Below are 23523 nucleotides of genomic sequence, written 5' to 3' on the forward strand. Positions count from 1 at the left end.
GGAGTACAGCTTTATCAATCAAAGGAATACCTTTTAAACAACCTCACACTATGTCTCTGTATACAAAGTATGCGGCCGGGTTCATATGTCTTTGTAACTCTAAGTCCAGTAGCCCCTGGCACACATTACTCAATGAATGCTTGTTGAATCAGTCAAAGAAGGTATAAACCAATGATTCAGACATTCAAGTAAGCTCAGTTGACTCAATTTTCCATTTCTAGCACACATGCAAATCTTACTGAAGTTTTTATGAAATTAACGAGCCCCATTCTGGCTGAAGGTCTTCGCATGTGGCTCAGTGGTAGAGTCTGCCTCCAATGCAGGAGACATGGGTTGGATCTCTGGATTGGGAAGCTCTGCTGGAGAAGGAAATGACAATCCACTCCAGTATTCTCGCCTGGGAAATCCCATGGACAGAAGAACCTGGCAGGCTACAGTCCATGGGGTCGTGAAAGAGTGTGACTGGAGCATGGGTAGGACTTTCTTTCCTTTTCATAAGATCCCACTTTGGATCTCCAATTAGTGAACCTCAGAGGACCCAGTACTAGCACTTTTCTGAACCTCCCCCTCCATTTCCCCTCCCTTGTCCCCATTATTCCAGGCTTTCTGGCTAAGGGTCCCCTGAACTGCTGTTTTGTTTGTTTTGTTACTGTCTATCTCTCCCACTAGACTGTGAAGTCTTTAAAACAAGATCTTCATCTTCAGAATCTAGCCCAGTGCCAAAAATATAACATAGCAATTCCTCAAATATGTCTGCTGAATGAATAAATAGGTAATACAAAAAGCATTTCCTGTTCATATGAGGGCCTTTTAGAACTCACAGAGGCAAAACAATTATGGAAAATGCATGAATCCTGACCAAGGGTGAAGTAACTGCCACCATGCTGCCAGGGTTGTATTTTTACAATGCAAATCTGTTCAAACAGTCCTCGCCTTAAAATAACAAATGGCCACCCTGCACTTTTCAGCATCATTGGCATCCTTTATCTGCTCACTGGGATTTTACTCTCCAGCTTTATCCGCTATTGCTTGCCACATCAGAACCTTTCTCCCACTCCATGCAATTAAGTTTAGTCCCCAGAAAGTACTGACTGGACTGTCTCCCTTCTTTCTCGATAAGCTTCAGTGAGCCTTAGATATGGCCCATGGCATTCTGAGTAGTGCTCTATCACAGCATTATGCACCATGGTATAACTAGCTTCCCTGCCCAGTTTCTCCAGCTAGACTGTGGACTCCTGTGGATCTCACTCCATCTTTCATCGCTGCCATCCCCAGCGTTTAGCAAGATACCTACACCACTTAATAATTGAATGTGGACCCACAGAAACACACTTCTCTGAAGCATGGAATGGAATTTAGTAAAATAGTGGCACATTAGTAAAATGGAGATTTGTTCAATATTTAATATATTTAGGCAATGTGCTGGACATTTTTCATGTATCATCTCATTTAATTCTCCCAACTTCCATAAGCAGGAGGCCTTATGATGCTCATCTGATAAGCGAGGAAACTGACCCACAGAGGCACCAAATAACATGCCTGTAGTTGAACAGTAACAGAGCTTGCGGTTGAACAGTTGCTATGCAGGTATTGCAAGCAGGTAAATTTGATCCCGACCAATTTCCTATCCTGCCTCCATCACCTTTATTGTTCAGCGTTTTACTAATTTCTTATTTGACTAGGTAATTCATAAAAGTATTTAAGGTTTTAAAAAGAATTTTTTGATATGAATCATTTCTAAAGTCTTTATTGAATTTGCTACAATATTGCTTCTGTTGTTGATGCTCTGGTTTTTTGGCCACTTGGCATGTGGGATCTTAGCTCTTCAACCACAGATTTAATTTCCAACCGTTACATTGGAAGGTGAATTCTTAACCACTGGACCACCAGGGAAGTCCCAGTATTTAAATTTATGTTACCCATGGTATTTTTTCACTTTTCAAATTTGTGTGGTTAGATACAGTTTGAGTACCTTGGGGCTTCCCAGGTGGCACTCCTGGTAAAGAATCCACCTGCCAATGCAAGAGACTCAAGAGATGTGGGTTCAATTCCCTGGAGGAGAAAATGGCAACCCACTCCAGTATTCTTGTCTGGGAAATCCCATGGACAGAGGATGGTGGACTACACAGTCTGTGAGGTCACAGAGTCAGACATGACTGAGCATATACATATATATGAGTATCTCGGACAGGTACTATGTTTTGGGGGAATAACTGATTTTTTTTACTGGCAGTTACATGTTTTTCTTGTCGGAACCATGAAAGTTTTGTAAATGCAGACCGGGTCAACCTGTGAGCAGGCTCTATGATAAATATCAGTAACAATTTATTTGATTGAAGGTAATCACAGTAGACTAGCCAAATATACTTTCCTCTGGGAGGTCCATGAGAGAAAGGACACAAAATTATCTTCCAACAAAGCAAGGGATTCGTTTTACACATTTTTTCCTTGGCAAATGACATCTTTGGACATAGATACTGCATTATACTTCAAATACCAGAAACCTAAACTCAAATTATTTATAAAGGATACAACATAGCAACTGACATTTTCCTCCAGAAAAGCAATTTACATTAACTATTTTCTTACAAAGAAACTAAAGAGGACAAGAAAGGCAAGCGTCCAGAAAAAGACCACTCTTATTCAAGTATTTTAATATTTAAGAAATTAGTGACTTTCCTACTTTTTCTTCACTTCTTTCCTTCTGTTTTGCAAATGCAGACTGGAACATATCATCGTAAAAGGTCGGAAGAACTCAAATGATGTAAAATGCTGGAGTTAAGAAGTGATAACCTGAATCTTTAATTGCCTCTTTCTTCCATTTTATTATGTATGTATAAGGTCCCACCCACTGAGCACCACAAGCAATTGAATCTAACAAGCTAAACATTTTTAAAAGAAAGCATAGAATTTTCTCAAGGCAACACATTTCCCATGGCACAGAATTTCCCTATAGCAGAGAAGTTCAGATGTCTCTTCCATGCACATGTAGCACATGTCGGGGTATATGGTGCACCCCATTCTAACCCACCAAATTTCAGAATGCATCTGAATGTAGCAAATAACTTGGACTTCTCCAGTCCTGAGAAGCAGTTTCAAAATCAGCTAACCAAAGTCTCCAATTATAAACAGGCTGCTTCAACTCGCTGTGGGCCAACTGGCATTCAAGACTGGTCATGGGATCCCAGGCGCAGAGGAAAATGCCGAGCCCAGTCCACACTGGGAAAAATGCTCATTTAGGTTCCAAGAACCAGCATACAGTGGGAAAAAGCACTGGCCTCTTCTGTTGACTGGTCATTTCCCTAGGACCCACAAATCAACCACTGAAATTCACTTTAGAGAAGCAAGCTTTTATAAGCTGATTTCATTTGGCCTATGGCTTGGGAAATCTGGAGCTGAGCCCTGAAAACGGGCTGGTCTTTATCAAACTGGCAAATGCCTGTTCCCTGGAACATACAGAAGAGAGAGTGCAATGCAGTGCAGTGTATACAGGGATTATGATCCACTCTCAGTTTCAGTAGGATGCACTACAGCAGGATTATATACTGTGGACTTGGGGAAACACACACCCCTAGATTAATTAGGTTTTTTTTTTTCATAGCAACATAGTTAAAGTCCTTTCACTGCTTGGTAACCTCCTGATTTCAGAGGAGTGATCTATTATTAGTTATCAACTGTTTTCTATCTCCACTTGTAGCACAAAGTCAAATTCGATTAAGAAGGCAGCAATGAGAGGGGCAACTATTAAATGGAGAAAATGAAAATAAGAACCAAAATAGCAGACTCTGGCCATTTATCAGTTTTATTGTTTGAAGTGGCTTCTCTTCCAGGGCACTGCCTAATTTGGAAGTGGTGCTACAGAAATCAGTCAGTGATCCGTATGAATGTTTCAGGAGGCAGAACAATGAGTAAAGAAAATGAGGGCAGATGAGTCCAGAGGGCCTGAGCTTTAAATGCTGAACAGCCCCAGAGTCTGTTCCTAATGACATATCTTACAGAATAGGATTGTAATGATCATGATATGAATCAGCATAACCAATCACAATTTGATTTATAATAAGATAAGGTGTGGCAGTATAGTGGTGAGCATAGCTGCATCCAAGCAGATGTATAGTTCAGTTCAGACACTCAGTCATGTCCAACTCTTTGCGACCCCATGGACTGCAGAACACCAGGCCTCCTTGCCCAATACCAACTCCTGGAGTTTACTCAAATTCATGTCAATCAAGTCGGTGATGCCATCCAACCATCTCATCCTCTGTCATCCCTTTCTCCTTTCTTCAATCTTTCCCAGCATCCAGATCTTTTCCAATGAGTCAGTTCTTCACATGAGGTGGCCAAAGTATTGGAGTTTCAGCTTCAGCATCAGTCCTTCCAATGAATATTCAGGACTGATTTCCTTTACAATGGACTGGTTGGATCTCCTTGCAGTCCAAGGGACTTACTTCTCCAACACCAGAGTTCAAAAGCATCAATTCTTCAGTGCTCAGCTTTCTTTATAGTGCAACTCTCACATCCATACATGACTACTGGAAAAACCATAGCCTTGACTAGACAGACCATTGTTGGCACAGTAATGTCTCTGCTTTCTAATATGCTGTCTAGGTTGGTCATAACTTTTCTTTCAAGGAGCAAGCGTCTTTTAATTTCATGGGTGCAGTCACCATCTCCAGTGATTTTGGAGCCCCAAAAATAAAGTCTGTCACTGTTTCCACTGTTTTCCCATACATTTGCCATGAAGTGATGGGACCAGATTCCATGATCTTAGTTTCCTGGATGTTGAGCTTTAAACCAACTTTTTCACTCTCCTCTTTCACTTTCATCAAGAGGCTCTTTAGCTCTTTGCATTCTGCCATAGGGGTGGTGTCATCTGTGTATCTGAGGTTATTGATATTTCTCCCAGCAATCTTGATTCCAGCATGTGCTTCCTCCAGCCCAGCATTTCTCATGATGTACTCTGCATATAAGTTAAATAAGCAGGGTGACAATATACAGCCGTGACGTACTCCTTTCCCTATTTGGAACCAGTCTGTTGTTTCGTGTCCAGTTCTAACTGCTTCCCAACCTGCATACAGATTTCTCAAGGGCAGGTCAGGTGGTCTGGTATTCCCATCTCTTTCAGAATTTTCCACAGTTTATTGTGATCCACACAGTCAAAGGCTTTGGCATAGTCAATAAAGCAGAAATAGATGCTTTTCTGGAACTCTCTTGCTTTTTCCATGATCCAATGGATGTTGGCATTTTGATCCCTGGCTCCTCTGCCTTTTCTAAAACCAGCTTGAACATCTGGAAGTTCATGATTCACATACTTTTGAAGCCTGACTTGGAGAATTTTGAGCATTACTTTGCTAGTGTGTGAGATAAGTGCAATTGTGCAGTAGTTTGAGCATTCTTTGGCATTGCCTTTCTTTGGGATTGGAATGAAAACTGACCTTTTCTAGTCCTGTGGCCACTGCTGAGTTTTCCAAATGTGCTGGCATATTGAGTGCAGCACTTTCACAGCATCATCTTTTAGGATTTGAAATAGCTCAACTGGAATTCCATCACCTCCACTTGCTTTGTTTGTAGTGGTGCTTCCTAAGGCCCACTTGACTTTGCATTCCAGATGTCTGGCTCTAGGTGAGTGATCATACCATCGTGTTTATCTGAGTTGTGAAGATCTTTTTTGTATAGTTCTGTGTATTCTTGCCAGCTCTTCTTAATATCTTCTGCTTCTGTTACATCCATACCATTTCTGTCCTTTATTGTGCCCATCTTTGCATGCAATATTCCCTTGGTATCTCTAATTTTCTTGAAGAGAACTCTAGTCTTTCCCATTCTATTGTTTTCCTCCATTTCTTTGCACTGATCACTGAAGAAGGCTTTCTTATCTCTTCTTGCTATTCTTTGGAACTCTGCATTCAAATGGGTATATCTTTCCTTTCTCCCTTGCTTTTTGCTTCTCTTCTTTTCTAAGCTATTTGTAAGGCCTCCTTCTGATCTTTTCATTGGGGATGGTCTTGATCTCTGCCTCCTGTACAATGTCACAAACCTCCATCCATAGTTCATCAGGCACTCTATCAGATCTAATCCCTTGAATCTATTTCTCACTTCCATTGTATAATCATAAGGGATTTGATTTAGGTCATACCTGAATGGTCTAGTGGTTTTCCCTACTTTCTTCAATTTAAGTCTGGATTTGGCAATAAAGAGTTCATGATCTGAGCCACAGTCAGCTCCTGGTCTTGTTTTTGCTAACTGAATAGAGCTTCTCCATCTTTGGCTACAAAGAATATAATCAATCTGATTTTGGTGTTGACCATCTGGTGATGTCCATGTGTAGAGTCTTCTGTGTTGTTGGAAGAGGATATTTGCTATGACCAGTGCATTCTCTTGGCAAAACTTTGTTAGCCTTTGCCCTGCTTCATTCTTTACTCCAAGGCCAAATTTGCCTATTACTCCAGGTGTTTCTTGACTTCCTACTTTTGAATTCCAGTCCCCTATAATGAAAAGGACATCTTTTTTGGGTGTTAGTTCTAGAAGGTCTTGTAGGTCTTCATAGAACAGTTCAACTTCAGCTTCTTCAGCATTACTTGTTGGGGTATAGACTTGGATTACTGTGATATTGAATGGTTTGCCTTGGAAACAAACAGAGATCATTCTGTCATTTTTGAGATTGCCTCCAAGAACTGCATTTTGGACCCTTTTGTTGACTATGATGGCTACTCCATTTCTTCTAAGGGATTCTTGCCCACAGTAGTAGATATAGTGGTCATCTGAGTTAAATTCACCCATCTACCCAAGCAGTTGACTTGGGTTCATTTCCTGGACAATGCAGTGAGCTAACCTTTGGGGCTTCCTAGTGGCTCAGATGGTAAAAGATTCTGTCTGCAGTACAGGAGACCTGGGTTCAATCCCTGGGTCAGGAAGATTCCCTGGAGAAGGGAATGGCTATCTACTCCAGTATTCTTACCTGGAGAATTCCATGAACAGTATGGACAGAGGAGTCTGGCAAGCTACAGTCCACGGGGTCACAAAAAGTCAGACACGGCTGAGCAGCTAACACAAGTTACACACATCATAATGACATTTTGGGTTAAGTCATTAAGTCACTATATACTATTGCCTAAAACTGGAGCTTCTGTTATTTTGAATGTTAAATACCAGTTTTCTCAATAATACATAAACAGTGGGAAAGTTGCCTCATTTTTAAAGGTCTTATGATAGATGCTCCATATTACTAGCAATGGCAACACTACGCTTAGTATAGTTAAGGCTTCAATTTTCCAGTTTTCTTTCTGTATTGCAACATCTTGGTTTTTTTTTTTCCAAAGGCCAGATATAAATATGATAAATACTGTTTATGAAACGTGCTGAGGTTTTATAAGGTGTATAAAACTTCATAGCAAAAAGCAAAATACTATCTTAAGAATACCTATCAAATATAGTAGACTAAGCACACACGGTGCAGTATAATACAGTTTTCTAACACATCTATTATATAACACAAGTCAAAATGGTGGGGAAATGATTGCTATCAGATCACGTCTCTTTATAGCTGTGTACTATGGGACACTGTGAGTCGAAGGTGAGGTCCACACTGATTAGAAACACTACAAAAATATACTTAAAGTGAACAAAACACTGCACTCAGTTCTGCAAAGTCTTCCCATTTGCAGAGACTGTGAGTCTGGAATTTTATTTATTTTTTCTTTGCCAAACTAAACTAAAATAAAACAGAAAATATGTGTTGATGTGAACATTATCACTGTTGGTAAAAATATAAACTGGCCCAGCTTTGCTGGAAAACATTATGGCTATACTCATTAAAAAAATCTTAAAAACCTGTTACACCTTTTGACCTATATCTCCTTTAAGGGAAAACCACATGGCCATCCTCATTAAGGGCCTTAAGAAGATGCACACTAATCAGAATGAGTGTTGACACTTCTAGAAATCTGACTTTAGAAAATGATCAGAGGAAAGTTTGAAGATAAAGAGATGCTTCTCTCAGACATTATTTATGGTAGGGTGAAAACAGAAATATTCTAAATGTCCAATAAAGTGGTAACTGTTAAGTAAATTCAAATAGTTCCAAACAATGGAATATCACGTAGCCAGTAAATATCATGCCTATGGTCTTAATGAGGGAGAAAATAACCAAAACATTTTTATTTTAGAGTAATTATTTTTACATGAAATAAGGGACTGAAAGGTCTCATAGCAAAGTTTTAACAAGTTATCTCTGATACCAAGTGATCTCTGGGCAGTGATTAAGATTTTTTTTTATACATTTTCTAACTTACTATCATGAGCGTGTGGGCTTTCAAGGTGTTGCTAGTGGTAAAGAACCTGCCTACTAATGCAGGAGATGTAAGAGATGCAGGTTCAATCCCTGGGTCGGGAAGATTCCCTGGAGGAAGGCATGGCAACCCACTTCAGTATTCTTGCCCAGAGAATCCTATGGTCAAAGGAGCCTGCCGGGCTACAGTCTGTGGGGTCGCAAAGAGTTGGACACAACAGAAGTGCCTAAACCAGTGCCAACACGAGCAAGTAGTATTTCTATAATCAAGCAAAAAACCCAGACATTCCAGCACATACCTGACGATGGCTTTGACTGCAAACCTGACCACGGTGGAGAGCAGGAAGAGAGGGGTGACCAGGATGTGGAAGAGCGACAGCGAAGCAAAGGCCTCCGCAGGTTTGAGGTTGTTCCCGCTGGCATATGCGTGGGTCACAAACGTCTGTGCAAAGAAAGGGTGTTAGAGAAAGCTGGAGAAAGCTTCACAAATACTTACATTAAATTTTGCAAACCGAACACCTTCTTCTATGCCAGCATGCCCACTGCAACTCTGAAAAATACTATTACTTCATCCAAATTACTCCCTAAGAAAAACAACACGTGAGTACTTAAGTACTAAAATACTAGAGTACTTAATGGTCTACATGAGTTCTAGCAGTAAACTTGAGAAAAGGGCCAAACAGATTCTAAAGATTAGAAAACTGACTTCTGTCAAATTACTGAAAAGGGGGAATAGCTATGAGAGAATCCAGAATTCTTAACACCTAGTACGGCTCTTTCCAACCACTACTAAATTTTTTGAGAAAGAAAAAAGAAAATTCCATTGTTTGGGGGTCCCTATTGTGGCTCTTTCCTAAAATCGCCAACACTGGTATCCAAGGCAAACTTACATTTCTAAATGTAATACCAGTTCCTGGGTTTGTCCTTTTCTTTTGAAATGTAATCATTTAACATTTTGGGGTTGTTGATCTAGTACTATCCTTGTTGTAAGATGTCCAGGAACCAGGTCCTGGATGTTAGAACAGTAAGTTCTCAGCCTCTGTTAATTTTGCTCCCTGGGCACATTTGGCAGTATCTGGGGATATTTTTGATGGTACAAATGGCATTTAATAAGTGGAAGCCAGAGATGCTACTAGACATCCTAATGCAGAACACACAAAGAATTAATTATTGAGCCCAAAGTTCCATAGTGCCATGGTTGAGAAACCCCAGATTAGAACCATCACAGTGGAGACAGCAAAGAGAAAACCGGAGATAGCAAAAAGGCGGTAATACATGTTACCACCCACACATGCTTACTCCTAAGTCATTTCTAAACACTGATTTGGTTCCATTTCTAAAGGTAAGAAAACATGTCTTACAGCAAGAACAGCTGCTATGGGAATTGCCGCATTCATGAAAACTGTGGAAAGAAAGCAAAGACATTAGTGTCATTGAACTGTGAAACATCTTCAGGAACTTTATTTATTTATTATTATTTTAACTTTCCTTGAAGACATCAAGGATTGAATGCATTAAATAACATTTTGTCTTTGAGTCCACAAACATTTCCCAGTTGGTATTTCTTGTTTCACAGTTGTGAACTCCCACACATGAGTCTTAAGCAGAAAATGTTCTAGTTTATTGAAAAATTATTTTTGAGCATTGATTTCTTTTTTTGGCTGAGCCACACAGCAAGCTGGATCTTCGTTCCCCAGCAAGGAACCCCCTGCCCTGGAATACACTGGAAGTGTGGAGTCTTAAGCACAGGACCACCAGGGAAGTCCCCCAAAATTATATTTTTATGAAATGTTACAAAAAGCAAAGTTTAAATAAAATAATCCTTTAATGACTGAAGTTATTAGAACTTAACAAATACACATTCTTCAGAGTATTTACAATCTACATTTTTTCCCCACTAAACTAACTTAAAAATATGAAAACTGGGATATTACACAGATAAAGGGGGGCTTCCCTGGTGGCTCAGATGGTGAAGAATCCGCCTGCAATGCAGGAGACCTGGGTTTGATCCCTGAGTCAGGAAGATCCCTTGAAGAAGGGAATGGCAATCCACTCCAGTATTCTTGTCTGGAGATCCCATGGACAGAGGACCCTGGTGGGCTGCAGTCCATGAGTTTGCAAAGAGACATAACTGAGCGGTTAACACTTTCATTTTCACACACGGACAAAAAGCAAGAATTTGACATTATGTGAAAAATCTCCTTCCCGAAGTGATATTAATTTTCACTTAGAGACCTTTTGTTTGATAAAATAACTCCATATCCTGGGCCCTCTGCTTGTTTAAATCTCTCCAGGGCTATAGTGCACTATCATTTGGTAAACACGATACACAGAACCGAAATAAGAAAAACTCAGATTTAGGCTAAAATACTTGCATTTGGAAGTAATAGGGGAAAAAAAAAATCAAAAGCCAAGTTGATGATTTGTAGTTATTTTGTCATAAAACATAGAGTTTTAGGGACAGAGGACCAAAAAGCAACTGCATTGTTGGTAACAGAGCCAGGCAATGGCAGAGTAAGAACTAGAATCTAATTTTCTCAACACTCAAAAGAGTCCACCTATACAGAGTAAAGTCAGAAAAAGAAAAACAAATATAGTATATGAATGCACATTTATGGAATCTAGAAAAATGGTATAGAAGACTTAATTTGCAAACCAGAAAAAGAGACACAGACATAGAGAACAAATGTATAGATACCAAGGGGGAAAGGTGTGGGGTGGGAGGAACTGGGAAATTGGGATTGATACATATACACTATTGATACTATGTGTAAAATAGATGATTAACAAGAACCTATGGTATAGCACAGGGAACTCAGTGCCTTGGTGTCCTAAACAGGAGGGAAATTCAAAAAGGAGGGGATATACGTGCCTGGAAAATCCCATGGACGGAGGAGCCTGGTAGGCTGCAGTCCATGGGGTCGCTAAGGGTTGGACATGACTGAGCAACTTCAGTTTCACTTTTCACTCTCATTCATTGGAGAAGGAAATGGCAACCCACTCTAGGGTTCTTGCCTGGAGAATCCCAGGGACGGGGGAGCCTGATGGGCTGCCGTCTATGGGGTCGCACAGAGTTGGACACGACTGAAGCGACTTAGCAGCAGCAGCAGCAGCATACGTATGTATACATGGCTGAGTCATTGTTTGCTGTACAGCAGAAACTAACACAACACTGTAAAGCAACTACCCTCCAATAAAAATTAATTAATAAAAAAGAGAATCCTTCCAAAGTCACCACCAGCTCTCAGGATCTGCTTTCATGAACTGTCCTTACCATCACATACAGACTTAGCCTGTGCTTTTAAAGGTCCAGAAGAGGCTTAGATACCAAATCTGACTTCTTGTACGGTACCAGCAATCCAAACACAGCTCTGAGAGTCGTAATAGTACAGATGAAGAGCCGTGTTTCCATCATCTTTTTCAGGCTAGTGTTACCTTATTTTTTTCTAAGTTACCTTATCTTTTTCTTTTCCTCCATATCATTACTTATAACTCATTCTGCTGCTGCTATTGCTGCTAAGTCGCTTCAGTCGTGTCCGACTCTGTGCGACGCCATAGACGGCAGCCCACCAGGCTCCTCCATCCTTGGGATTCTCCAGGCAAGAATACTGGAGTGGGTTGCCATTTCCTTCTCCGATGCAAGCATGCATGCTAAGTCACTTCAGTCGTGTCCGACTCTGTGTGATCCCGTGGACAGCAGCCCACCAGGCTCCTCCATCCCTGGGATTCGCCAGGCAAGAATACTGAGGTAGGTTGCCATTTCCTTCTCCAATAACTCATTCTAAATATCTTTAAATAAGTAATCTCTTGATAAGGGAGAGCGAGAACAGCTGCTATTTTATTAAAAACTACTTATCTGGCACCCTGCACCCAATGCAGGAAGTGGAACCATTTCTACCTCAGCATAAAGATGAGAATGAGACACACGAGGTCACAGCTGGGCTTCTCAGACAGTGCTCACCACCACTTCATTCTGCCACTACCCAGCAACTCACATTACTCACATATGATAGGAGCACCTTCATGTGTATTCTCCTATTTAATGATTACAACCCCAGTGCAATAAAGAAAACAGCAAGGATGAGTAACAGGCAAGATTCTAAACTAGGAGATGACACAGCTTGGATTAAAACCCACACTTTTCTGGTCAAAAGCTTCATGTTCTTCCCACTTCTTCATGTAAAACTCTATCAAAGTGAAGAGAGAAAAAATAAAAGTGTTGTTCATTCTTTTTTTTTTTTGCCAATAAATTAAATCCATAAACAGCACTTATCCATTTGGAAGTGGAGATTAGGAAATAATTCAACCGAATTTCTTTTGCCCCCAGATATCATCTCCAGTGGCAAGAACATTGATTCACAGAGATGGATCTTCTGTTCTATTAGCATTTGTCCCGTTTAACTTTGTTTTTCAATATTTCCCGATACCATGGATTGAGGATTTTTATGTACATTATCTTACTTAATTCCCCCAGGCATGCTTAATACAGCCCAACTTCCTGATGAGGAAACCGAGATGCCACCAAACGCTGACCAAGGTTGCAGAGTGGACAAGGGACTGAGGCAGGATTTCATTTCACGTCAGCCTGCACTCCAAGACCCAACAATAACCACTATGTTGTATGGCTGACTTTTTTATTTGATTTTTTTTATGGTTTTCTGCAAATACCATTTACTAGATATTTTTAACAGTTACAGAACAGTGCCACATTCACTGTTTCATTTGATTCTCACACTATACCTGTGAGAAGGTATCCTCTCTCTCCTTTTTTTTAAAAAAGATTTTTTGATGTGAACCATCTTTGAAGTATTTTACTGAATTTGTTAGAACACTGCTTCTGTTTTATGTTTTGGTTTTTTGGCTGTGAGGGATGTAGGATCTTAGCTCCCTGACCAGGGGTTGAACCCGCACCCTCTGCATCGGAAGGTGAAGTCTTAAAACACTGGACCACCAGGGAAGTCCTGAGAAAGGCATTATTTTTATTATACCAATTTTTAGAGGAGGAAACTGAGGGAGTGAGGTTACTGAACACTAGCCCACTTGCCAGGTGCTTTATACACAATGAGTACAAAGCACTTGATGTACTGCCTGGAATACAGTCAACCAACAAGTCAATCAACATCTGCAGCATTCTTTAATCTATTATCATCTTTACCACAATCCACATGATAGAGATTTTTATCATCCAATGTTACGGATGAAAAAAATTGAGGCTTGGAGAACAGAAGTAGTGATTTGGTCAAAGTTGGTGATGGACAGGGAGGCCTGGCGTGCTGTGATTCATGGGGTTGCAAAGAGTCGGACACGACTGAGCGACTGAACTGAACTGAACTGAACCTGCTATGACATGGCAGAGGTGAGATTCACAACCAGTTGTATTCAGCTCACATAGTGGAAGCTCTTCACTACCACCAACACTCAAAGTAATCAAATCATAAAACCTGGACATGGTATAAGTGGAACTTCACATCATTGCATCAAGAATTCCTGCTGTGTATAATCATAAAAATGTGACTATGCTCTTTGACCTTCATGATTTCTTTTTGTTTCTAGTATGGTCTCCTCTGTCCTCTCCTCCTTTGTCTCTGGCTTTCAAGAACTAACCCAAATCTTATATAACTGGGTTGAGTTAAACAATCCACCTCTATTATTTAGCCACTGGATGATTTGGGGAAATTCAAGTTATTTAAGCTCTAACTTCAATCTTCTAATTTGCAAAATGAAGTTAATAATGGAATCAAAATCACTGGGCTGCTGTGAGGACTAAATAGGATGAAATATGTAAAGTCACTTATGGCAAAATTGGCTGAGTATCTCAAAATGTTTTTGTTATTATTATCATAATTACTATTACCAGCATCATCACCATTTCTGGCCACATCCATCTACCCCATGAGAACTTTAGTATACTGCAGACAGAAATAGATTTTAGGAGCCAGCAACTTACAGTTCTATCATATAAGCAAGTAGATATCAATCATTTCATCTTCTAGTATTTTGACACTGTATGAGTCGTGGTGCAGAGCTGGAATATAAATCTCCTTCCCGCTTCCTTTCTAATGTATCCAGCATTAGGGCTAAAATAAATGAGCTATATAAACCAAACACTTTCCTTACATTCATTTCACAAAAGAAGTGTTTATAATCTCTAAGGACTCAAGTAGTTCAGAATTCAAGAGGAAACCATCTATAAACCTCCAAACTTAAAGTTGTTGAAAATCTTGAGAACAATAGAAAGAAGCAAAACTGACATACAAATTAAATCAAACATTAGTGGGAGTAGTTTGGCTAAGTTCATAAGAATTCTACTAATATGAACTCATTCTTCTTACAAGTACTCAGTGTCATCCTTTGAGGAAAACAACAACAATATTTTTGAAACAATCATGTTTTTAAAATTAGAGTTGTGGAGGAAAAGCTTTGTATTTAAAAAGTCTTAAGCATGTACTGGAAAAAGAGGGTTTTATGTAAATGCAGTTTGGCTTTTTTCACCTGGAAATGCTGACTTTTTTCCTCTTCGGTTTCCAAAACTGGCATTTCAAGTACAATCTTCAAGGAAATATAATATCATAAGCTCCCCAAGAGACAGGGAAGACAACCACAGATAATTTTTAAGGATTTTAGGGGATAAGATCAATAGTAATATAGTCAAATCAATTTACTTATTTATATTTTTACAATGGATATTTATAATTTACATTTTTTAATAATTGGAGGATAATTGCTTTACAATACTGCGTTGGTTTCTGTCATATATCAACATGAATCATCCTTACGTATACGTATGTCCCCTCCCTCTTGAACCACCCCCTCACCTTCCACTTTCCTCTCGAGGAGTGACATCGTCACTCCTCTAGATTGTCACAGAGTACTGGATTTGAGCTCCTTGTGTCATACAACAAATTTCCACTGCTACCTAAGTTTACATATGGTAATGTATATGTTTCAATGCTATCCTCTCAATTCATTCCACCCTCTCCTTCCTCCTCCTGGGTCCACAAGTCTATTCTCCATAAGCAAATATTTACTGAAAACCCACTATGCATCCCAACTGCAACTGAAACGAGGGTTTCAAGGATCAGACCATCCCCAGTTTACAGATGAAGAAACCAAGGATTTCAGATGTCAAGTAACATGGCAAAGATATAAACTTGCAAGGAGTCAAATTCAGTTCTACTTGATTTTAAGCTCATTCTGACTTTGCTTTTTAATTTAAATTTAAATAGGAACTTCCCTGGCTGTCCAGTCTCTAAGACTTCACCTTTCAATGCAGAAGATGTGGCTTTGATCCCTGGTCTGGGAGCTAAAATCCCACATGTCTCACCGCCAAAAAATCAAAATGTAAAACAGAAGCCATACTGTAACAAATTCAAAAAGACTTTAAAAATGGTCCACATCAAAAAAAAAAAAAATTTAAATAAACTTGTTTAGCTAGTGGCTACAGGACCTCACAAATGGAGAAAATAAATGTACTTCCTCTGATGTCTACAATGTCTCAATGATCGTAAGTTACACCAAATAGACCACATGTTTTTGGTGGTCCTCAGAGCGATAGCAACTTACTGGAGAGTGATGTATAAAGAGCAAAAGTTTTGAGACTGGAGAGTTCTTTCATTCTTGTCTCTTCCACACTCTTGCAAAAGATGTGCTCCCAGGCGTACAGCTTTAGAAGTTTGATGCCTTTCAGTATTTCATTTGTTTTCTTCAGTCTCTCAGTGGAATAATCCTATAAAAGGAAGGAATAAAAAACAATGCAAGCTGCATCCAAGTGAATCAGAGAGGCAAGGCCATTACTGGATATGGATTGAGAAGAACTTGATTTCTGCCTGGCTTGGCCTCTAATGATGGCTCTGAGATTCCTGGGAGAAATAGTGAAACTCTCTGTGCTTCTGCCTCCAAAGTGAAAATGAAGAGTTGAATGAGACAGCCTCCAATTTCTTTCCACCTAAAAACTGTTCATGCTTCTGTTGCTTTGGTTTAAATAAAAGCAGTGTCTTAAGTTTCATACGATTTCCTTGAATGATGTCTGCAGAAAACACATACAGACATGTAAGGAGTTAATAAAGAGACTTCCAAGGGTGCCTTCTCATACCTAAATCATTTAATTCTCCCCTCAGCTCCATTACTCATGCTTAGGAGATGAGAAACAATGAATGTAAAAAAAGTTAGGTCACTACTGATTTGGGAATGTGAGTGTACACTGTTGCGTGTATTCACTGTGAGTCTTCATAAGACACTTAGTGAAACCAAGCCTATAATCTTTAACTTCAAGAGATTCCTACCTCCTTCTTCATAAGCTCTGTCACAGAGCCTAAATTAGATTTTGTTGTTATTGTGTTGTGTTAGTTGCTCAGTTGTATCCAATTCTTTGCAACCCCATGGACTGTAGCCCACCAGGCTCCTCTGTCCATGGGATTCTCCATGCAAGACTACTGGAGTGGGTTGCCATTCCCTTTTCCAGGGGATCTTCCTGACACAGGGATCAAACCTGGTCTCACATATTGCTAAATTAGATTTACTGATTGCTAACAACTTGGATTAACTATAGAAACATGGCTGATACAAAAGCCTCTCTTTGGTCAACTCTATCAGCTTCCTCCAAATTCTATTAGATTTACTAGGAAAGTACAGTATCACCTGTGAACTCTTAAAAGGAGCTGCAGAGTGGCAAAAGATAGGAAGAAGCAAAAGCAGCAAATGATCTGCTTTTGTGAAGTACAGCTGAGTTTTAGTATTGCGTTAATTACTGCTGTACAACAAAGTGACTCAATTATATATATATATATATATATATATATACACACACACACACACACACACACATATACATACATACACATTATTTTTTAAATGTTCTTTTCCATTATGGTTTATCACAGGATATTGAATACAGTTCCTTGTGCTATACAGGAGGACCTTGTAGCTTATCCATTTTGTATATAAAACCTTATATCTGCTAACCCCAGGCTCCCACTCCATCCCTCTCCCAAGCCCTTCTCTTTGTGAACCACCTGTCCATTCTCTATGTCCCTGATTCTGTTTCTGTTTCATAGATAGGTTCATTTGTGTCATATTTCAGATTCCACACATAAGTGTTGTCGTATAATATTTGTCTTTCTCTTTTTGACTTACTTCATTTAGTATGATGATAATCTCGTCACATCCCTCTTGCTGCAAATGGCATTAGCAAATGATCTGATTTTATTCACCTTTTTGTCTCTTGAGGCTCTTAACTGCCTACCCATGATTGCTGGTGAGTGAATGACTATAGTATGAATGGCAAAATGAGAATCAGATGTTAGATTGTCATGTCCCCTCTTTGTGTCTCTCTTCCACACCTTTCTGTATTCCTGTCCTAGAGTAATGAGTAACCTCACCAGAAGCAGCAGAAAAAACAAGTGATAAAAACCATTTGCGTAACAAGGGACTTGCTTGTCATGGTGGAAACACCAGTTTGGAAAACGGTCCACCAGTGGTAGCATCTCTACATTTCATGTCTGATTTATAGACAAACTTGCTCATGTTTAATCAAACTTTATTTCTAAACATGATGTCAATAATTTTATCATTTGCAAATATTTCTTTAATAGAAGCCAATTCTTGGTCAAAAAAAATGATTTCATGGCAAACTGAAGCCAGAGTGTGTGTGTTTGTGCGTGTGTTCAGTTGTGTCCAACTCTTTGCGACCTCATGGACTGCAGCCCACCAGGCTCCTCTGTCCATGGAATTTTCCAGGCAAGAACACTGGAGTGGGTTGCCATTTCCTACTCCAGGGGATCTTCCTGACCCAGGGCTCATCTTTTGCATCTCCTGCATTGGCAGGCAGATTCTTTACCACTGTGCCACCTGGGAAGCCCAACTGAAGCCAGAAAGGGTCAATAGCCGAGCTTTTTCTTACTTGCCAAGCTGACCATGAACATAGTCAGGCAGAGCAGCTGCTACTGAAACATTTCAGTGTAACTCCATAGCTCATCACGTGGTCTGACTCAACCCTCAGAACATTTAATTTCAGAAGCACTAAATCTGACCCTTTATTCCTTGATCCATTTGTCCTATGTCAGTAATTGACATCCAATATATATGTAATCAAATGCACAAGTAAGTGTATTCTCTAGTATATGCTAAGTGTAAGTATGTGATCTACAAGAGCTAAAGCCTCATCATCACATCATGACTTGTAAAAACATCAGGCTTTGTGGTGGTATTTAGCGTTTAAGGTCATTAAATCTTAGATGTCAAATCCACTTTTAAAACCGGTTGTGCAACCCCTGGGCACATTCACTGCCCAAGAACGGAAAAGAAATATTGGTGTTTCATTTCAGTATAATGATTTCCAAAGAACCCTGAATGGTATTAATTTCCTATATATTTAAAAATGAAACCACATTACTAGATTTTCCTAATAAGGTTTCCAAGAGATGTTACTTACAAGAGTGCTCTTCTGAGCTTCTGCCAACTTTGTAGCAATGAAGTATTGAATTGGCGCGAGGAGCACAATGACAGCAGCACCAACCAGAGCGCTGGACCCAAGCAAGTTGTAGAGCAGGATCACTCCCATGATGATCTAAAGGAAAACACAAGCAAGGGGTGAAAGAACAGGCGTGTGGGGACCACTGCACAAAAGGAAATATTGTTTAGTGAAATTGTAGTATTTCTTAATTATTAAGTTTAAAAATTTGAGCACGCTCTGGGAGACAGTGAAGGACAGGGGAGCCTGGCGTGCTGCTGTCCATGGGGTCACAAAGAGTTGGACACAACTTAGCAACTGAACAACCATTAAGTTTATTTGGAAGTCAACTCAGCTGTGACAGTAGGATTTCATGATGATTTATCTGGGGAAGGCTAAGGAGTAGGAATTTATTTTTAGCAACATGATGTGTACAACTGGTGTCGAACCAATTTACTACATGAAGTTGCAGAGGGGCCCCAAGACGCTTTTGACCAGAAACAGTCATCAAACTTTTAAAAGGACACAAACAAATTTAAAAACTGACAATTTCTTATTATTTCCTCAGCAAATGAGAATCTTACTCATATTGATCTACCTGAACAGGCATGGCCCATAGATTGGGACACAGGAACAAGAACCACATGAGCTGATTGGTTTCAATGGCGACCAGGTTATTGATCTGACCCAGGGTCATCTCACCCATGGATAAATTAGATGTAGAAAGCCGAAGGATTTTATTATATATCATGGCCTGCAAAAAAGGGAAAAAAACATACTTGAAGATCAAATTTTAAAAGTCAACACTATCCTTATTTATTTGCATTGAAAAAACTAAGATTTTTAAATTTTCTGAAAAAAAGGAGAAAACCCTATAATGCCATCTTAAGTCAGCTATTATTTTTATTTCAGCATTGTTACTTTTAGTCCTCAACTAAATACAAACTTATTTTTCCTGATGATATAATCTCAACATATATTCAAATTTAAACATAATCTCTGGAACAAACAGTAACAGAAGTAAATAAATGCAAGATTTCAAAATATGTTAATATATTATTAGAATATTTTTAATTCAGTGGGCTTATTAATCAACTTTACGTTTTTTTTATTAAGTAGATCCTGAAAGTATTGATGTCATAATATCAAACTGAAAATGGAAGGAGAAAAATAAAACTGAATTCTCAACTATTCCTATCACTGAATGGTTTGTGGTCAGGATCCTTCAGAGCTTATACGTACCAGCAAGGCTCCACGCAGGTTAATGCCAGTCTCAATGGTCACATAGTAGGAAGCCTGCAAAAATGTCCTTTGCAGAATAAGAGCCAGGAACAGAAGAACTGCTAGAACATAAGCATTTTCAAGAAATTCCTTTGATGAGAGGGTTTCTGAAGCCTTATCCCAAAATGAAAAAAAAAGATATAAATTAAAACTATTCATATACCAGTATATAGTTTGCATTTATCAAATAATGCATGGTTGCTTAATATAAAAATTCAATGTCTTTATAATACAGCAGTAGAATGAGTCAGAGTAAGACGATTTGGCTTTTCCTCATAATGTCAACAGATACAAACACAAACCAGTTGAACATAAAAAATTTCAAATTGATCATTAAGATTGTTGGAAAAGCCTTTTTGTAGGAAAAAAGGTACATTTAAATTTTTTTAAGTTAATACATTTTCTACAAAGATATAGTCTACCTTGGTTAACTGGAAAACATTAGTAGTAAACCAAGACAAAGTTAGTTTAGATTCTTTGTAATTTAGAAGTAGAACCTACAACGTCAGCAAGACCAATGGGACAAATATACAACTTCCATAGCCTTATTAATTAAAAATAATAAAGTCTACACAGTTGACTTTTTCTGATCTTCATCTTAATTCATATGATGAAAACATAAATTATAAATGGTAAAAAACATAAATTGGCTATTTTGCCCAAAAGACAATTTCAGTGACAAAGCATAACTTTAAAAACTATTTCAGTCAGATTATAACTGAAGTCATCATAAGAATATACAAATTAATAACTTTTTGTTTGTAACAGTAGCATATGGTCACTTATTTGTTAGAAATGAGGGAAAAGTAACACTCAGATAAACACAACATGTCAATTGAGCCACTTTTTTTTTTATGGTTTCAATCAGTTAAATTCTAAATATTTCTGGTCCCTTCCTCGTCTTTCCAGGGGATATACACAAATGTGTAAATTTTCTTTTTTCTCAGAAAAATACATGGTTAATACACCTAAGTACAAGGGATGATTGGATACTATGTGGAATTTCAATATCTGTATATAATCAGGCTAGCAAGGATAAAACATCACAAACATGTATTCAATGGTAAAATAGCTGGTTTACATTAGTAATAATTGAGCACTAATATATGCAAAGAACTGGGTTTTGAGGGCAAAAATGGGAGCTTCATAGTCATTCTGTTTAGAGAGCTCACAACGTAGAAAGATAAGCATATCCATAGATAACATGCTTCATTATAAATAGCATTTATGGCAAGTGCCAATGTGAAGCGAACAATGTGTTAGGAGATGACCAAAGAGAAGCAAATTCCACCAACAAGGACAATCAAAAAAAGCTTCAATGAGAAGGCAGCATTTACTGAAGGCTTTAGAAATGCATACAATTCCAAAAGGTAAAAAAAGAGGAGTGGAAATCAGATTGAGACCGTAAAAAAGGAAAACTGATTCATCTGGACTAGAGTTTCTACACGTGAAACTAGGGAAATCAATTCTTATTTTAGAAGGAAATCGGGAAGCTCATGATGCAGACTTTCTTAAGAACAGAAAATATAAGGTTGTAAATTTATAACAGCAAATATTTTACACTATATAGTCCCCAATAGTAACATAATGTCTAATAAAAATATAATGTGACTTGACCTGATCATTATGAAGCAAGGTGGCTTTCACTACATAGGAAACCAAATCAAATCACATTGCCCACATCACTGGCCATTGAAAGTGAAGTCGCTCAGTCATGTCCGACTCTTTGTGACCCCATGGACTGTAGCCTACCAGGCTCCTCTGTCCATGGGCTTTTCCAGGCAAGGGTACTGGAGTGGGGTGCTATTTCCTTCTCCAGGGCATCTTCCTAACCCAGGGATTGAACCCAGGTCTCCCACATTGCAGACGGACTCTACCATCTGAGCCATCAGGGGAAAAAAAGTGATTCAGCCACCCCCAAGGACTCATGCATGAAAATTCTTTACAGGATTGCTAAAAAGATCTAATAAAATAACCAATGTTAAATTTCTGAGCATCATTTGCAGAACACAGTAAATGCTATTAAATGTTTATAGCCTCTGAATCTGAGAAATAATTTTGTTGGCCAAATCCATTCAATGAATACATAGGCTAATGTTTTTCTCTACAAGGAAAATTAATTTTCATTCTTTTAAAAAGCATTCAATTCTCTGTTAATAAGATTATTTGCACTGCTCATAAAACCGCATTTTAAAAAAGTAACAAAAGAAATTTGCCAATAATATATTTCCATTCAAAGGCACCACAAACTTACTCCTGTTGGGTTATTTGTTTCATTCTGGGTGTCATTTACACGCTGAACTATTCCAGAAATACAGAGAGGTCCGGCAAAACCCAGTAAGTCAGCAAGATAACGAAATGTGCTACTAAGTAGAATTGGTCGCCCGAAAGCTCTGTACATTGCCAGCCATATAGATGGAGTCCGATTTGGGTCATCTGCCACTTTTTTCTGAAATAAAAAAAAAATTTGATGAACCAAAATAAAATGATAGAGTGGCAATTAATCTTAGCCACTATGGAAATCTCTTCTAGTATTTCTGATATTTTAAAAGATAAAAATAAATGTTACTGAGTCACTTTCAATATACTACATATAGTTTGGTATTCCTGCATTCTTGCAACCAACAGACACTTAATTCATTTTTAATATATTTCCATTTATAATATATTCCCATTTATTTAGCTAGTTATTTTAATTTTGAACACATTCCAAAACTTTATATGTATGTAATATATATATTTAGTTCTAAGTTATCACAGAGCACCAGACTGAACTCCCTGAGTTATATAGCAACTTCCTACTAGCTTTCTATTTCCCACATGGTAATGTATATATTTTAATGTTACTTTCTCAATTCATCCCACCCTCTCCTTTCTCCACTCTGTCCACAAATCCATTCTGTATGTCTGCATCTCTATTCTTGCTCTTGCAAAGAGGTTCATCACCATTTTTCTAAATTCCATATATATGCATTATTGAATTCATTTTAATGAAAGAAAGAGAATGAAGAGTAACTAGGCAAATTTTTCAAACATTTTGTATTATTTTTAGTTGTCAAAGAATGAGCCCAAATTTCCAAAGTCCAAATTAAGCTTAATTCTCTTTGATTTAGAAAATAAATATATCAGTAGTGAATATTACCAAATGACGCCATATGGAAATAGATCAGATCAGATCAGTCACTCAGTTGTGTCCGACTCTTTGCGACCCCATGAATCGCAGCACGCCAGGCCTCCCTGTCCATCACCAACTCCTGGAGTTCACTCAGACTCACGTCCATCGAGTCAGCCATCTCATCCTCTGTCGTCTCCTTCTCCTCCTGTCCCCAATCCCTCCCAGCATCAGAGTCTTTTCCAATGAGTCAACTCTTCGCATGAGGTGGCCAAAGTACTGGAGTTTCAGCTTTCGCATCATTCCTTCCAAAGAAATCCCAGGGCTGATTTCCTTCAGAATGGACTCGTTGGATCTCCTTGCAGTCCAAGGGACTTTCAAGAGTCTTCTCCAACACCACAG

General features: G+C 38.7%; 1 protein-coding gene across 8 annotated transcripts in view; it reads right to left on the reverse strand.

Annotated features, from left to right (window-relative positions):
* The window catches only part of ABCC9 (ATP binding cassette subfamily C member 9), a 161269-nt gene that overhangs the window by 113427 nt on the left and 24319 nt on the right, over nt 1-23523 (reverse strand). For all 8 annotated transcript variants that reach the window (XR_008711663.1, XR_008711639.1, XR_008711662.1 and 5 more), the window contains 7 exons: nt 22264-22458; nt 19971-20123; nt 19327-19482; nt 18711-18845; nt 15845-16007; nt 9643-9683; nt 8581-8723 (listed from right to left, as the gene is read on the reverse strand). Coding sequence is in view for 4 of the 8 variants with exons in the window: in XM_055571680.1 (XP_055427655.1) it covers nt 8581-8723; nt 9643-9683; nt 15845-16007; nt 18711-18845; nt 19327-19482; nt 19971-20123; nt 22264-22458 (986 nt within the window). In the remaining 4 variants the exon portion in view is untranslated. The remainder of the gene's footprint in view (nt 1-8580; nt 8724-9642; nt 9684-15844; nt 16008-18710; nt 18846-19326; nt 19483-19970; nt 20124-22263; nt 22459-23523) is intronic.

This window comes from Bubalus kerabau, chromosome 1 (genome assembly GCF_029407905.1).
Source record: "Bubalus kerabau isolate K-KA32 ecotype Philippines breed swamp buffalo chromosome 1, PCC_UOA_SB_1v2, whole genome shotgun sequence".
Lineage (NCBI taxonomy): Eukaryota > Metazoa > Chordata > Mammalia > Artiodactyla > Bovidae > Bubalus > Bubalus kerabau.